This window comes from Ranitomeya variabilis, chromosome 3 (genome assembly GCF_051348905.1).
Source record: "Ranitomeya variabilis isolate aRanVar5 chromosome 3, aRanVar5.hap1, whole genome shotgun sequence".
Taxonomy (NCBI): domain Eukaryota; kingdom Metazoa; phylum Chordata; class Amphibia; order Anura; family Dendrobatidae; genus Ranitomeya; species Ranitomeya variabilis.
In genome coordinates, this window is record NC_135234.1 from 748876217 (window position 1) to 748893259 (window position 17043).

Sequence of the window (17043 nt, forward strand, 5' to 3'; positions counted from 1 at the left end):
CGAGTCCTTTTTTCGGTCAGTATTGAACCAGCAGCACTGAAGACTCTTTCTGATAGCACACTAGCAGCTGGGCAAGCAAGCTCCTGTAATGCATATTCTGCCAATTCAGGCCAGGTGTCTATTTTAGATGCCCAGTAATCAAAGGGGAATGACCTGTGAGGGAGAACATCGATAAGGGAGGAAAAATAGTTCGTAACCATACTGGACAAATGTTGTCTCCTGTCACTTTGAAGAGATGCAGCATTACCTGTTGTGTCTGCGGTCATTGCGAAATCACTCCACAACCTGGTCATAAAACCCCTCTATCCAACACCACTTCTGATTTGTGCTCCTCTAACACCTCTGTCATGTTGCCCCCTGCAGCTCGTGTGAGAACCATCACCGCCGCTGTGTGCTGGGAATGCCTGAACCAAATGGTCTACAAGAGTTGCTTGTTTGGTAGCCAATATTTGTTCAAGGTTCTCATGTGGCATGATATTTTGTAATTTCCCTTTATAGCGTGGATCCAGGAGGCAGGCCAACCAGTAATCGTCATCGGTCATCATTTTGATAATGCGGGGGTCCCTTTTAAGCATACGCAAGGCATACTCAGCCATGTGGGCCAATGTTCCAGGTGTCAATTCACTGCTTGTGCTGGGTTGAGGAGCACTTTCTTGCAAATCAACATCACTTGTGTCCCTCAAAAACCCTGTACCTGACCTTGCAACGCCACCAGTTTCTATTGCCCCCTGAGAAGCATCCTCCTCCCATAAATATTCATCCCCATCATCCTCCTCCTCCTCCTCTTCATCCGCCACCTCGTCCAGGAGAGTTCCCTGAGCAGACAATGGCTGATTGTCATCAAGGCTTTTCTCCTCCTCGGCTGCAGACGCCTGCTCCTTAATGTGCATCAAACTTTGCATCAGCAGACGCATTAGGGGGATGCTTATGATGGCGTTGTCTGCACTTTCCAGCCGTGTGCATTCCTCAAAACACTGAAGGACTTGACAGAGGTCTTGTAGCTTCGACCACTGCACACCAGACAACTACATGTCTGCCATCCAAGTGCCTGCCCGTGTATGTGTATCCTCCCACAAATAAATTACAGCACGCCTCTGTTCGCACAGCCTCTGAAGCATGTGCAGTGTGGAGTTCCACCTTGTTGCACCGTTGATTATTAGGCGGTGCTGGGGAAGATTCAGCGATCGCTGATGGTTCAGCATACAGCTGGAGTGTACGGGCGACCGGCGGATGTGCAAGCAAAGTCTTCGCACCTTCAGGAGCAAGGCTGGTAACCCCGGAAAATTTTTAAGGAAGCACTGCACCACCAGGTTCAAGGTGTGAGCCAGGCAAGGTATGTGTTTCAGTTCTGAAAGGGCTATGGCAGCCATAAAATTCCTTCCGTTATCACTGACTACCTTGCCTGCCTCAAGACCTTGCCTGCCTCAAGATGTACACTGCCCAGCCATGACTGAGTTTCTTGCTGCAAGAACTCGGCCAGAACTTCCGCGGTGTGTCTGTTGTCGCCCAAACACTTCATTTGTAACACAGCCTGCTGACGCTTACCACTAGCTGTTCGATAATGGGACACGTCGTGTGCAACACTGGCAGCTGCGGATTGAGTGGTCGTGCGACTGCGCTCTGTGGACGAGCTTTCGCTTCTGGAGGAGGAGGAGGGGTGGCGAACGCCTACAGCCAATTGTTTCCTAGACCGTGGACTAGGCAGAACTGTCCCACTATGGCTGTCCCCAGTGGACCCTGCATCCACCACATTAACCCAGTGCGCGGTGATGGACACGTAACATCCCTGGCCATGCCTACTGGTCCATGCATCTGTTGTGAGGTGCACCTTTCCACTGACTGATTGCCTCAGTGCATGGACAATGCGGTCTTTGACATGCTGGTGGAGGGCTGGGATGGCTTTTCTCGCAAAGTAGTGCCGACTGGGTAGGTCATAGCGTGGTACTGCGTAGGCCATCAGGTCTTTGAAAGCTTCACTTTCAACCAACCAGTAGGGCATCATCTCTAACGAGATTAGTCTAGCAATGTGGGCGTTCAAACCCTGTGTACGCGGATGAGAGGGTGAGTACTTTCTTTTCCTAACGAGAGTCTCTTGCAGGGTGAGCTGGACTGGAGAGCTGCATATGGTGGAACTAAAAAAATTAGGAAGGAAAATATATAGATCTATAGAAGGGTCTATGTAGATTCTATCAAATAAGTATTATTATTTATGACCCAACAGATCAGACTACTAGTAAATTCACAGGGACAATCGGGAAATATACTAAGCAAAAGGGAAGAGAACCAAACGGCCGATCAATAAAGTCCCAAATACAATATGACTATCAACATATTTATTTATAGCAGCAACAAGGGTGTCAGCCCAATGACATTAAAAGAAAAACAATTAAAAAGCAAGGACGCCCTCATGGGGTATGGGAATATAAGAAGGAGGATGATAGCTAAACATATAACATACAGCAGTTTAACAAAAAAAGTCCAAAGAAAGACTAGCAGAACAATATTAAATTTCCATTTTTTAGAGGGACAAAGAGAGGGATAAAGTGTCAGTGCACTCCTCTATTTTATATATTCATACATCTAAGGAACAAGGTAGAACTGTATATATTATGAGGAAAAAGACTCATCATATGCCCATGCATGGTGTGTCACCTAATGGTATAGAATGTTTTTTTAGGAAAGCTAATTAATGGTGCACTTACATAAGTGTAACTCCTTCATCCAAGTGGCGTCCACCCTGTGGCCGAGTTCAGGGTTAGAATGTCTGTCTCATTGGTGGTGCAGACGGACATTCTACCCCTGAACTCGGCCTGGAGCTGCCTTCTGGGACTCTCCTCCTGTATTTCTATTTTTCCTATTCACTCTCCTGACAAAAGTGAGGTTTTGAGAAAGACCGTGCCTGGTCGAAACCTTAACCCTGTTGTCTGCAATCACCCTTTTTTTCTTTGGAAAATTTTTTGGTGGTGTCTGTACACGTGAATAAAGCAACTAAACTTTCTACATAAACGCAAAGACTTGAGTGCGGCTGTTTTTCTCTTGTATATTTGACTTCGGATGTCCAGCCGGCACCTCCCTTCCTGAACTTTAAAGTGTGCACATCATATTTCCCTGGATATTACAATCCATAAAACAGCTGGCACCTGCAGTGTATGGAAACTGCTCAGTACAGCGATGGAGCACATACACTTTACATGTACTGCGTAGCTCACCAAAGGGTTAAAATATACTCTGTGTGGGGCTTTTATTCAGGGGTGGGGCCCACTCTGAGATTTGCTGTAAAGCTCTCTATTTCTGTGCACGTCCCTGAGCTTCTACATATAAAATCATTTCCTTCATACCTTGTTTGCTGGGAGAGTCTCTGTTTTACAATCTTCAGGATCTCTGGGCTGTAATAAATATTGTATTGCGTTTAGAGCCGCGTCCATATCATCTTCATCATCATCACTTCTTTCCTCATTGGTATCAGTACTGTGTTCATTGGGCAAAGAGCTGCAAAACAGAAAATGCATTAACCTTTTCTATACTGTTGTAGTATAGATTAATTATTTAAAGGGGACCTTTCACTGGATTTTTTTTTATTTAAATGCAGTATATCCTCCAATTTCTGCTGATCCACTGATTCTGGAACAGTTTTTCTTTTTCTTCCATGTCTCTCCATTCCAGAGTTATTCCCCCTGTAATAAAGAGGCAAATTTACCCTTTTTGCAACTGGGTGTGCACCACAGAATTCCTCTGTGGGTGTGTCCATGTTTTGATTGGCCAGCATCAGAGGAGAAAAGGAAACACCCACAGAGAAGCTCCCTTGCTTGAAGGGAAAATTTGTACTGTTATCACCTGGGGGCATAACTCTGGAATGGAGGGGCACAGAAGAAAAATAAAAACTTTTCCAGAATCAGAGGAACAGCAGCAACTGGTGGAGGTGCACAATTTAAATGAAAGAAATCCAGTGAAAAGTCCCTTTTAAGCTTTCCGTATATGTCACATAAGAAATCGAAGTCTCCTCGGCATTCAGATAGGTAATGTAAGGGGGTACAAGGACTAGTTGTGCCCACTCTCTCTTGCCCGTGTTTTATTTCCCTGACAAATTGGTGTGTTTAACATGCACTGCTGCTATATTGTATATAATTGTTAAATGTTATGTGTACTGTAAGATTGTCAATGCAATTTATTTGTTATTGTCTAGGGAAAGTGCAGTATTCAGATTGGCCCACTAGAGGGGGCACAATAGTATAAGACATCAGTGGGATAGGAACTATTTAAATTAGGAGGGGCCAACTGGGGTAGGCTGGAAGGATTTCCTATAGTCGGTCAGTAGGGCCTGAGAGCCAGGACAGGGCAGTTGAGCCACGCAACATTCCTTTAAGCAAGGGAGCACAGCTCGTCCAGGGCCTAGGAGCAACAATTGCCAGTGAAGCAAAGGAATACAGGGCAGCTTCGCCATGGTGGCAGTCACCTATATAGGAAGACGCTTGCATGTCTGGGGCGCAACAGACCGGGAACTTCTAAAGATAGTCAGACTGGTCAGATAGAATGCTGCGGTACTGGGGACAATGGTACGACCCTACAATATTCCTAAAGAAGTGAGGAACAGCACAGGGAAAGAAAATGTTGTGTCTTATGAAGTATCTTGTGTTGTACCTAAATGTGAACTGGATGAGCTGAGAAAGGAAGTGAGTAAAATTGTTTGTTTTAAGTTGGAACTTGAGTCTGTCTCTCTTTATGTGGATTCTCAAGAAAGAAACCCCAAGCGAATCAGAGAGGACCCAGATGGACAGGAAAGCGGACAAAAAGGTATACTACCGCTGGGATATTGTGTGCATGTGAAGGAGGGCCAGGGTGTGCTAAAGCAGCCAGCATTGAAAGCCACAACTACAGCCCTGGCCCCCGTTACAGTAGTAAGGCGTGCACTCTTGCCTGGAGAGTTCCGAGGAGCTGGTGAAGTGTGATGGCAATCCCTGCAGTAGAGAAATGTTAAATCACCTGTAAAATTGCACTTACTGAGTGTATTGGGGGGGACACTCACTTGGCACGGGATTCAAGCACTTAGGCACGGTTTTTCTACTTAAACAGTCCACATGGTTTATTATGGCATCACAAACCTGATTATGCACAGTTCATCATATACACTTCATAGAACACAATAGGCACCAACCGGTGACATTAAGTTGTAGCTTTATCTTTAGACACTTCATATTCGGCTTTATCTCACGGACCCTAAACATGCTGGACCTCTCACTTCGTCCAGTTACCATGGGTGTCCGTATGCCGAACAGTTCATCAATGTCCCTAGTCATATGGTGCACATGACATTGGGTTGCGGTCTCTAAACACGCTGATCCTTATCTGACCAGTTGCCGTGTGTGACCGCACAGCACCCCCATACGCTGGGTTACCTTCTAGGAGCTCCATACGCTGACTCCTGTCAGTACTCTCTTTCTCAGGGAAGCTGCCAAACTGGGATCACCATCCCTGACAATGCCTTGCTCACCAGGCCACCTGACAGTCCAGATCCTCAGACGGGCTGTAGCTTCCCCAAACGCACTGCCATCACGGACTCTGCACACGCGTCCTCTCTGTGTGCTATTTAGGATGTCCATCCCCATCTGGGACCGTCCAACACACAGGCCCCCAGGTCTAATGCCTCCCCTATGTGCTCTTCAGGGATCTAGTCCTACTCCCAGGACCTCCCAACACAGAGGCCCTCCAGGACCTGGCACACAGACCACTCAGGTCCATCCATCTTTTTCCCATGTGACCACATGGTCACATTATATACTTGTAACCACTCCCATAGGTGGGAGGTGGCTAGTTCAACCATTATAACCACAGATATGCCTCCATGCATATCCTGAGGAGCACATGCAGCGCCCCCTAGCTATAATAGGGGTCACTGCATCACACAGCGCACACTCTTAGGGTACCGTCACACAGTGAAATTTCCATCGCTGCGACGGCACGATTCGTGACGTCGCAGCGTCGTATGAATATCGCTCCAGCGTCGTAGACTGCGGTCACACTTTGCAATCACGGCGCTGAAGCGATGCCGAAGTCCCCGGGTAACCAGGGTAAACATCGGGTTACTAAGCGCAGGGCCGCGCTTAGTAACCCGATGTTTACCCTGGTTACCAGCGTTAACGTAAAAAAAAACAAACAGTACATACTCACATTCCGGTGTCTGTCCCCGGCGTTCTGCTTCTCTCCACTGTGTAAGCGCCATAGCCGGAAAGCAGAGCGGTGACGTCACCACTGTGCTCACTTTCCGGCCGGCAGGCGCTCACAGTGCAGAGAAGCTGAGACGCCGGAGGACTGACACCGGAATGTAAGTATGTACTGTTTGTTTTTTTACGTTTACGCTGGTAACCAGGGTAAACATCGGGTTACTAAGCGCGGCCCTGCGCTTAGTTACCCGATGTTTACCCTGGTTACCAGCGAATGCATCGCTGGATCGCTGTCACACACAACGATCCAGCGATGACAGCGGGAGATCCAGCGACGAAAGAAAGTTTCAAACGATGTGCTACGACGTACGATTCTCAGCAGGGTCCCTGATCGCTGCTGCGTGTCAGACACTGCGATATCGTAACGATATCGCTAGAACGTCACGAATCGTACCGTCGTAGCGATGGAAATTTCACTGTGTGACGGTACCCTAAGTGGATGCTTATGAAGATTTATTATTCAATTTTAGATGCAGCAGTATCACAATTAGTAGATATGAAATTGGTGCAAGGAGAAAATAATAGTGAAGTAACAACAACATAACGTTTCGACCCTCATAGGGTCTAATTCATATAGTCGCTAAAGACAAGTAGTAGAGGGTTCACTAAGGAGTTTAGATTGTTTTGGTTGCAAGGGATACCTGGGTCGGGTAGAAGTCCAGCGCTCCCGCACCATGGATAGCTGCTGCCATGTGCACTGACATATTGGCTGTTCAAAGTCAGTTTGCGGTCTGAGAAACAGCAGAAAATCTATATATATAATCGACTAAGGGTCACTTTGTCTGTCTGTTTGTCTGTCTGCCTGTCACGGAAATCCCACGTCGCTGATTGGTCAGCGACGGGCACAGTACGGCCGCGAATTCGCCCCTTCCTACTCTCTGTCAGTGCCCTCTCCAGTCAGCGCTCACACAGGGTTAATGGCTGCGTTACGCCCCGGTGTAACGCAGTCCATTAACGCTGCTATTAACCTTGTGTGACCAACGTTTTACTATTGATGCTGCCTATGCAGCATCAATAGTAAAAAGATCTAATGTTAAAAATAATAAACAAAATAAAAAATCATTATATTCTCACCTCCCGTCGCCTTTCCCGCTGCTCCTCGCGACACTCCGGTCCATGCATTGCAGTCTCGCGAGATGATGACGTAGCGGTCTCGCGAGACCACTACGTCATCATCTCACGAGACCGCAATGCATTCTTTGGGACTGGAGCATTGCGAGGCGCATCGTAAAATGCCTGGGCTGGATCCGGGGGCAGACGGAAGGTGAGTATATAACTATTTTTTATTTTAATTATTTTTTTAACAGGGATATGGTGTCCACATTGCTATATACTACGTGGGCTGTGTTAGATACTGTATGGGCTGTGTTATATACTACATCTCTGTGCTATATACTATGTGGCTGTGGTATATATTACGTGGCTGGGCAATATACTACATCGCTGTGCTCTATACTACGTGGCCTGTGTTATATACTGCATGGGCTGTGTTATATACTACGTCTCTGTGCTATATACTAAGTGGCTGTGCTATATACTACGTGGCTGTGCAATATATTATGTGGCTGTGCAATAAATTACGTGGCTGTGCAATATACTACGTGTCTGTGCTATATACTACGGGGGCTGTGCTATATACTACGTGGCTGGGCAATATACTACGTGGGCTGTGCTATATACTACATGGGCTGTGCTATATACTACGTGAGCTGTGTTATATACTACGTGGGCTGTGTTATATACTACGTGGGCTGTGTTATATACTACGTGGGCTGTATGCTACTTGGCTGTGCTATATTTTTTTTATAAGAAAAGTTGTAGTTTTGAAATACATTGCTCATTTTGCCATACAATGTACTTGGAAATTGCAAAAAAGCGTGGTCATTTGGCGAAGTTTTGTTTTTACACTGTTCATTGTGTGGGGAAAATGACCATAATTCTCCAGGGCAGTGCAATTAAAGCTATACCAAACCTGTATAGTTTGTTTTGATGTTTTTTTTTCTTTTTAGACTGCTTAGAGGACTTGAAACTGCGATCTTCTGATCGTTTGTTCTATACGTTGCAGTATACAGACAAAATGGCGTCACCCTAGAAGGTCTAAGAAGACGATGGTGGAGGCCTGCAGCAGGACCCTGGCTGATATGATCAGCTATATGCCACGGTCAGTGATTGACAGTAACATGTAAATAGTTAAACAGCAGCAATTTGAGATCGTGCTTGCAGCAAGATACAACTATCCAGTGTTGGACTGGGGTGGCAAAGGTCCACCAGTAACATTGACTTGGGGACCCACTGTCCAGCTTCATGCAAATATTATCACAAATTTCACAATTTTACTTTAGCTTCTGTCTAAAAATAAACGACGTAGTTTGTTGGGTAAATGACGAGATCCTGCTTTTGTATTCACATAGCGAATGAATGTATTGGCCAACTACTGCTCATGTTGGTGGTAAGTGGCTTATTCCTGCAGAGGGGCCCACCGGAGGATTCTCTTCTTCTCCTATGGTCCAGTCCGACCCTGCAACTATCTATGCTTCGGAGTCCGCACCATTACTGTGGGAGTTTGATAGATAAATGCATAAAATACAAAGCATAAAGGGTCCCCCGCCTCTCTATATAAAAAAAAATGAAATGGTTCACACGTGCCTTTTAATCCCTGATCAGTTTTTAGAATTTTTTGCTCAGCAGACTTGATCCATATGCAAAATAACTAAGAGGGGCGGAAAATCCCTTTAATTCTTCATTTCATGCTAAATGAGAATCAGAAGTAGTTATTCCGGAGTCTTCGTAAAAGATGACGAAAAATGGCTAACACTTCAAAGAATATGAAAAATTCAGTTTCCTTTATTCGTGCATTTGTTTAAAAAGTTACATGTGTAGCTCCGTGTTGCATCTCTGAAGCGTTTCTGGAGCATCAAACGCCCTTAATCGTAGAGATCTTGTCTTCTGTCATTATGTTCAAAATTCTGCTAAATTGTTCCAATGTGATCAGGACCCCGGACAAGGGATAGGCAGGGTAGGCATTTGACTAGGGCGCTACCTCTTATCTACCCAAGGGGGGCACACATTGAAGAAAAAAATAGTTGAATACATGCGGTTGCCTGTCACCTTCCTACAGCCGCAAGCATTCAGCACAGTGATGGCGGGGTTGCGGGCACACAGGGGAGCAGTGTCAGTCACTGACTCCGCTCACTCCTCTCTCTGCCTGCACCCCGGCCATCGCTCCCTCCCAGCACTCAATTGTATTCTCGTCAGTAGGATGTGAATACAATAGTAGTAAGCACCGACCGGGAGAGGAGCTGCAATCTACTCCCTGCTCTGTCGAGAACTTCAGAAAGACGCAGGTTACTTCCAGCCTGTTAGTGACGGCACATGAAGGGGACGTCGGATAGTGTCATGCCGGGACATCATTGCGCCATCAAACACTCACAGCTATCCAGGATAGAAAAAGAGACCGTGGACCGGGAGCCTGAATTAGGTGAATATAAGCTTTTTTTTATTTAATTCTTATAATACTTGGCCATGAAATTAGGGACTTACAGGAGGGGAAAAAAATGAGGGGCTGTGCAGGGATACATTAAATGAGGGGCTGTACAAGGGGGGCATAAAATGAGGGGCTGTGCAGGGGGTGCAGGGGGGGGGCCATAAAATGAGGGGCTGTGTAGGGATACATTAAATGAGGGGCTGTACAAGGGGGGCATAAAATGAGGGGCTGTGCAGGGGGACGTTAAATGAGGAAAAAAATTGGAAAATCCAGCAACCGCAAAAGTAATAAAACATCACATTTATCTGCAGTGTGACAGAATCACTGGCACATTATGTGAAGGGAGATACGTGTCACTGAGCATACTGCGGTCAGTGATGTAAAACCAAAGTGTTTTTTCCTCCAGCATGCTAAGTGCTGAGAGGGTTAATAGGAACCTGTGGTTGGGCTGGTTTTAGTGGACCTCCATATAGCGGGTGGGCGGAGGTCCACCTTACCTCTATCTGCAGAGTCCTAACAGGACCTGTGTGAGGTCAAGGTCATGTGATCATCAAATGGGATCTTAAATACCTGGACATGAGAGTCAGTGGGTGTTGTGTCTTGGGAGAGCAGGAACTCCCACATAGCTTCCGGAGGAGCTAAGGACTGTGTCACTACACTCTCCTCAGTGAGAGTCTGTAGCAATTGGGCAAAGGCCTGCATTTGGGCCAAATGTAGTGACACAGGGGGATGCCTCTGTTGTCAATTCCACCAGTTATGCATGTATACGATACCAAAAGGTGAATGCACAAACTACAAAGTAACAAAACTCAGAACTTAGCTTGTGCACGCCGCTGCAGACTCCACAACACAGATAGTACAGCAACTGAGCTCCAAACACCAGACTTGGCTGACACCAGGGAGCTGCTACTGCGAGGTTGGTCTCCTGAAAGGAAATGTATAACCAACAGTCAGCTGATGCATCAGGTGACCTTATAAAGGATGGTGGGAGTGGTCACAAACATCAGCTGACCCAGCAGCAATGCAATAACACCAGCGGCCACTGGGGGGGGGAACTGCATTAACCCCCAATGACCATAAAGGAAAAAATGTTTAAATCAGAGGGAAACCAGATCTGCCACAGATCCAAACATGGATCGTGACAGGTAACAGGAGAAATTGGACCCCAAAAGTTGTTGTCCAGTTTGTCCTGAGTACGCTGATACCTCATATGTGGGGGTAAACCACTGTTTGGGTGCATGGCAGAGCTCGGAAGGGAAGCAGTGACTTTTTGAAATGCAGACTTTGATGGAATGGTCTGCGGGTGTCATGTTACGTTTGCAGAGCCCCTGATGTGCTTAAACAGTAGAAACCCCCCACAAGTGACCCCATTTTGGAAACTAGACCCCCAAGGAACTTATCTAGATGTGTGGTGAGCACTTTGATCCCCCAAGTGCTTCGCAGAATTTTATAACGCAGAGCCGTGAAAATAAAAAATCTTTTTTTTCCCCACAAAAATAATTTTTTAGCCCCCATTTTTTTATTTTTCCAAGGGTAACAGGAGAAATTAGACCCCCAAAATTGTTGTACAATTTTTCCTGAGTACGCTTATCCCCCATATGTTTGGGTAAACCACTGATTGGGCACACGTCGGGGCTCGGAAGGGAGGGAGCACCATTTGACTTTTTGAATGCAAGAATGGCTGGAATCAATGGTGGCGCCATGTCGTGATTGGAGACCCCCTGATGTGCCTAAACAGCCGAAAGCCCTCAATTCTAACTCCAATACTAACCCCAACACACCCCTAACTCTAATCCCAACTCTAACCATAACCGTAATCACAACCCTAACCCCAACACACCCCTAACCACAACCCTAACCCCAACACACCCCTAACCCTAATCCCAACCCTAACCCCAACACACAACCAACCCTAACCATAACCCTAACCACAAGCCTAACCCTAACCTCAACACACCCCTAATCTTAACCCTAATTCCATCCCTAACCCTAATTCCAACCCTAACTCTAGTTCCAGCCCTAACCCTAAGGCTATGTGCCCACGTTGCGGACTCGTGTGCGGATTTTTCCGCACCATTTTTGAAAAATCCGCAGGTAAAACGCACTGCGTTTTACTTGCGGATTTACTGCGGATTTCCAGTGTTTTTTTTGTGTGGATTTCACCTGCAGATTCCTATTGAGGAACAGGTGTAAAACGTTGCGGAATCCGCACAAAGAATTGACATGTTGTGGAAAATACAACGCAGCGTTTCTGTACGGTATTTTCCGCACCATGGGCACAGCGGATTTGGTTTTCCATAGGTTTACATGGTACTGTAAACCTGATGGAAAACTGCCACGAATCCGCAGCAGCCAATCCGCTGTGGATCCGCAGCCAAATCTGCACCGTGTGCACATAGCCTAATTCTAACCCTAATTGCAACCCTAACCCTAGCCCTAACCCTTGCCCTAACCCTAGTTCTAACCCTAACCCTAGTGGAAAAATAAAAATAAATATATTTTATTTATTTCATTATTTTCCCTACCTATGGGGGTGATAAGGGGGGGCTTTATTTACTATTTTTTTTATTTTGATCACTGTGATAGGTTATATTACAGTGATCAAAATGTACCTGTAACGGCCGGCAGATTCGGCGGGCACACTGCGCATGCGCCCGCCATTTTGGAAGATGGTGGTGCCCATCGAAGATGCCGGAGGGTCCCCGGGACTCCAGCGGTATGGGGGATGGGATTGGACAGCGGGGGGGGGGGGCACCGGAGGGGAGAGGAAAGCAGCGGAGGGCAGTGGAGCACAAAACGGAGGGGAGGAAAGACTGACAGCGGCGGAAAATCGCCGCTGTCAGTCAGTGGGGGCGGGCAGGTCGGGGTCTCCAGCCATGGCCGATAATATTGCAGCATCGGCCATGGCTGGATTGTAATATTTCACCAAATTTCATAGGTGAAATATTACAAATTGCTCTGATTGGCTGTTGAAAGTGCAACAGCCAATCAGAGCGATCGTAGCCACGTGGGGGCAAAGCCACCCCCCCGGGCTAAAGTACCACTCCCCCTGTCCCTGCAGATCAGGTGAAACTGGAGTTAACCCTTTCACCCGATCTGCAGGGACGCGATCCCTCCATGACGCCACATAGGCGTCACAGGTCGGATTGGCACCGACTTTCATGACGCCTACGTGGCATCACAGGTCGGGAAGGGGTTAAAGGGCATTGTGTGGGGATGTGCTGGAGAAGAGGGAGGTCTGCAGAAACCAGCTGTGGATGTGAAAAGTCAACATGGCAGCTAGACAAGATGGAGATGAAAAGAAAGAGACAACTCTAGAGCAGATATCATCTATAAGGTACCTGGATGTAAATATGTATTTGTGATATTGACTATGTCTCATCAGTTCTGTTGTTCCAATATGGTCCGCAGTCCGATGATGGCTGTTGTAGGGTTCTAGGTTCAATGCAATACAATTGTTTATACGGCTAACATGACACTGCAATTTTTTGCTATTCTAAGCTTGATTCTTGTATTCAAGTACTTTTGGTTCTGGTCATGCATTCATGCACTTATGGTGGTTCTGGTGACATATTCATATATTGATGGTGGTTCTAGTAACGTATTCATTTACTAACGGTGGTTCTGTTATCGTAGTCATGTACTAATAGTGGGTCTGTTGATGTATTCATGTACTGATGGTGATTCTAATGATGCATTCATGTACTAATGGTGGTTTTGGTGATGTATTCATGTACTGTTGGTGGTTCTGGTAATGTATTTATTTACAGATGTTGTTTCTGGTGTCATATTCATGTACTATTGATGGCTCTGGTGCTCTAGTTATGTACTTATGATGACGATGACGATATTCATGTACTGACGATGGTTCTGATGAAGAATATATCACCAGAATTATCATCACTACATGAATACAGCACCAGAACAACCATCACTACATGAATACATCACCAGAACCACCATCAGTACATAAATAAATGACTGGAACCACCATCAGTTTTGTGCAAGCAGTATTTATTGCATGTTGGATGGATCAGACGTATCCCTTTAGCTATAATGGGGTTTTGTTTATTTTTCATTAGGATATCTACCAAATGCTAGACACCTTAATTGAAACCAAACGGCCCCCACTATAGCTAAGCTATATTAATTTCCATGACTATTCTTGGGTTTAATATTTAAAATATAGGATGTCATGGATGCATATTGCTATTTTTTTCCCCTGCATTGTGATAATGGCTGGAAAACAATGATTGATTCTGTATCTAACTTTGAAATTGCGCATCTGTTAAGTCACAAGATAGAAAAGGCTGAGGTTTTATAAGGCTGGGAAATTTGCATCACCTGGCCTTTCCTAAGGATGAGTGTGAACAAGCCATAACAATAACAGGCTGATTAAGGTCTGAAACCTTGGCCAAAGTTATCTGAGCACACACCTCTCCAAGGGTGCCAAAACTTTTGCATTAGCCCATTTTCCTTTTTATAATTTTTTAAATGTAAAAAAAATAACAAATAAAAATACAAAGGAAATTTGTCATCTTTAACTTCGACTCTTTTAGAGATAATTTAATCTTCAACTTGCTTAACTGTTCACAATAGCAGTAATTTTGACCTGGGGTGCCCAAACTTTTACGTGCCACTCTACACCGCTTTTTTTAACTTTTGCTGACTTTTTTTTGGTGAAAAAGGTAACCATTTTAGTGGAAGGGTTCATCGGAGCTGGTTACATGACCCATCGGAGGGGGAGGAAGGAGGTGCATTAGGGGTCCTGTTACCTTAGTTTCTGACCCTTTTGGTGTTTGGTTGAAGGTGGGAGGTCGGGCGCCATTGGCTTCACCTGCCTAGGGAACCAGAAAGCCTTGTCTTGGTCCTGGTTGTGATACTGCCTGTAGAAAAGCAGACTGACAACCCGCATGGTGCAACTACAGCTGTCATCAGGGTTGTCACCCGGCACTCAGATGTTTCCCAGCTTTCCTATTTGTTTTCTATAACTTTGCAGAAGACGGACTGATTCTTTTTTCTCTTAAGTCTTTTTATTCTGTGGAGCGTTCTATATTATACTATGATGTTACAGATGTGGTGTTCTGTGTGTGCAGTTCCTCTTTAGATCACAGTCCTGTGTGTTATTTGTGATCTCCTAATTCTCTAATCATTGTAATAAATGTGAGGTTCTGCAGCAGCTGAGGTGTATTATGATGTTCTGCAGCAGCTGAGGTGTATTATGAGGTTGTACAGCAGCTCAGGTGTATTATGAGGTTGTGCAGCAGCTGAGGTGTATTATGATGTTCTGCAGCAGCTGAGATGTATTATGAGGTTGTGCAGCAGCTGAGGTGTATTATGAGGTTGTGCAGCAGCTGAGGTGTATTATGAGGTTGTGCAGCAGCTGAGGTGTATTATGAGGTTGTGCAGCAGCTGAGGTGTATTATGAGGTTGTGCAGCAGCTGAGGTGTATTATGAGGTTGTGCAGCAGCTGAGGTGTATTGTGAGGTTGTGCAGCAGCTGAGGTGTATTATGGGGTTGTGCAGCAGCTGAGGTGTATTATGAGGTTGTGCAGCAGCTGAGGTGTATTATGAGGTTGTGCAGCAGCTGAGGTGTATTATGAGGTTGTGCTGCAGCTGAGGTGTATTGTGAGGTTGTGCAGCAGCTGAGGTGTATTGTGAGGTTGTGCAGCAGCTGAGGTGTATTGTGAGGTTGTGCAGCAGCTGAGATGTATTATGGGGTTGTGCAGCAGCTGAGGTGTATTATGAGGTTGTGCAGCAGCTGAGGTATATTATGAGGTTGTGCAGCAGCTGAGATGTATTATGAGGTTGTGCAGCAGCTGAGGTGTATTATGAGGTTTTGCAGCAGCTGAGGTGTATTATGAGGTTGTGCAGCAGCTGAGTTGTATTATGAAGTTCTGTAGCAGCTGAGATATATTATGAGGTTCTGCAGCAGCTGAGGTGTATTATGAGGTTGTGCAGCAGCTGAGGAGTATTATGAAGTTCTGCAGCAGTTGAGGTGTGCATTATGAGGTTCTGCAGCAGCTGAAGTGTATTATGATGTTCTGCAGCAGCTGAGGTATTATCTTTGATAAGATCAATCCTGAATTATTTTATACCCCCATAGAAGGGGGAGACATGCTTGGATGTCACTGTCAGGCCCTCCCACCATAGAAGTGTCTGGGGAGCCTCTACACTCGGCACTTGGACTATATCTTGATAGTAGCATCAGATCACAATATTTGTTCTTGTCTCGCCGCTTCCACTGAGCCATCATATATTGTATCAGCATTTTCCAGTTGATTTGAAAGAGAAGCAGAAATTTTTCTTTTTTTCATCCAAGTGAGAAGCAATAAAACCACCACAAAAAATCAAGTCACTCGCAGCTGTCTGTTATTTTTTTTCCCCTACACATTTTGCTTGTGCTGAGGTCATAACATCCTTCCAAACAGCCCAGAATGAGCAGAATATCCGCCCTGTGTTCATTTATAACCCCCGCATCCCGGCCTACAGCTGAGATTGGTAGAAATACACTGCCATCTAGTGGCAGCAAAGGTAATGACACCATAAACCCACAAGGATGAATCTGCTATTAACACATATGGTGATAAAGTGGAATGGAAACTGAAACCTTAGCTGTTGGTGATATATTTCGAAGGTGAGCTGATAAAATTTTGCAATTATTTTTGATTAAAAATAAAGTATTTTACCATTTTATGTACACAGCACTTCTGCACAGCAATGTAGCTCTATGGTTACAGACTACAAATCGTGTGTAGTCTGATTCTATTACCTTTTTATCGACCCTCTACTGACAGTAAGATCTGACTCTTTACAGTACTCCTCTCATGTGATTGGTTTGCTGTCTGGCAAACAAAGACATTCACGAGGCCAAGTCACAAAAAGTTCACCCATGAGATGCACAAAGGCTTCCAGAATTTCAGGAAAGTATGCTAAATGCAGGCAGTGTGATTAAAAAAAATACTCGTTACTCGCCTTTTTAAATGGTCCATCATTCTAATGTTCCTCACCAGTCCTACAGTCATGATGTCACGTACATCAGATTTTAAAAAAACTGACCGTCACATCCAAACATAAACTAAGTGTGAACAGGTGCTGACCTAAAGTCACCAACTCATAAACACTCAAACAAAAAGGCAGCACTCTGTAGTGCCATAGCATGCAAATATGAAATATGAAAATTGAATTGCATTACTGCACTAGAAATATGAAAAATTGAGAAAGCTTAGAGCATAAATTGGCCAATTCATGTGTACCTGGAAGCCACGGTAAGGCGTTTCTCTTTTCCAGGACCTAACAATGCCATTCCTCTCTTAGAATAAAGTCTTCCTGCTGTCCGCCT

The 17043-nt window shown here is 45.3% G+C and overlaps 1 protein-coding gene across 1 annotated transcript in view; it reads right to left on the minus strand.

Moving 5' to 3' along the window:
* LOC143817283 (cyclic nucleotide-binding domain-containing protein 2-like) overlaps positions 1 to 17043 on the minus strand; it is a 297967-nt gene that overhangs the window by 265882 nt on the left and 15042 nt on the right. The window contains exon 2 of the mRNA XM_077298552.1: positions 3339 to 3489. Within this exon, the coding sequence (XP_077154667.1) occupies positions 3339 to 3489 (151 nt within the window). The remainder of the gene's footprint in view (positions 1 to 3338; positions 3490 to 17043) is intronic.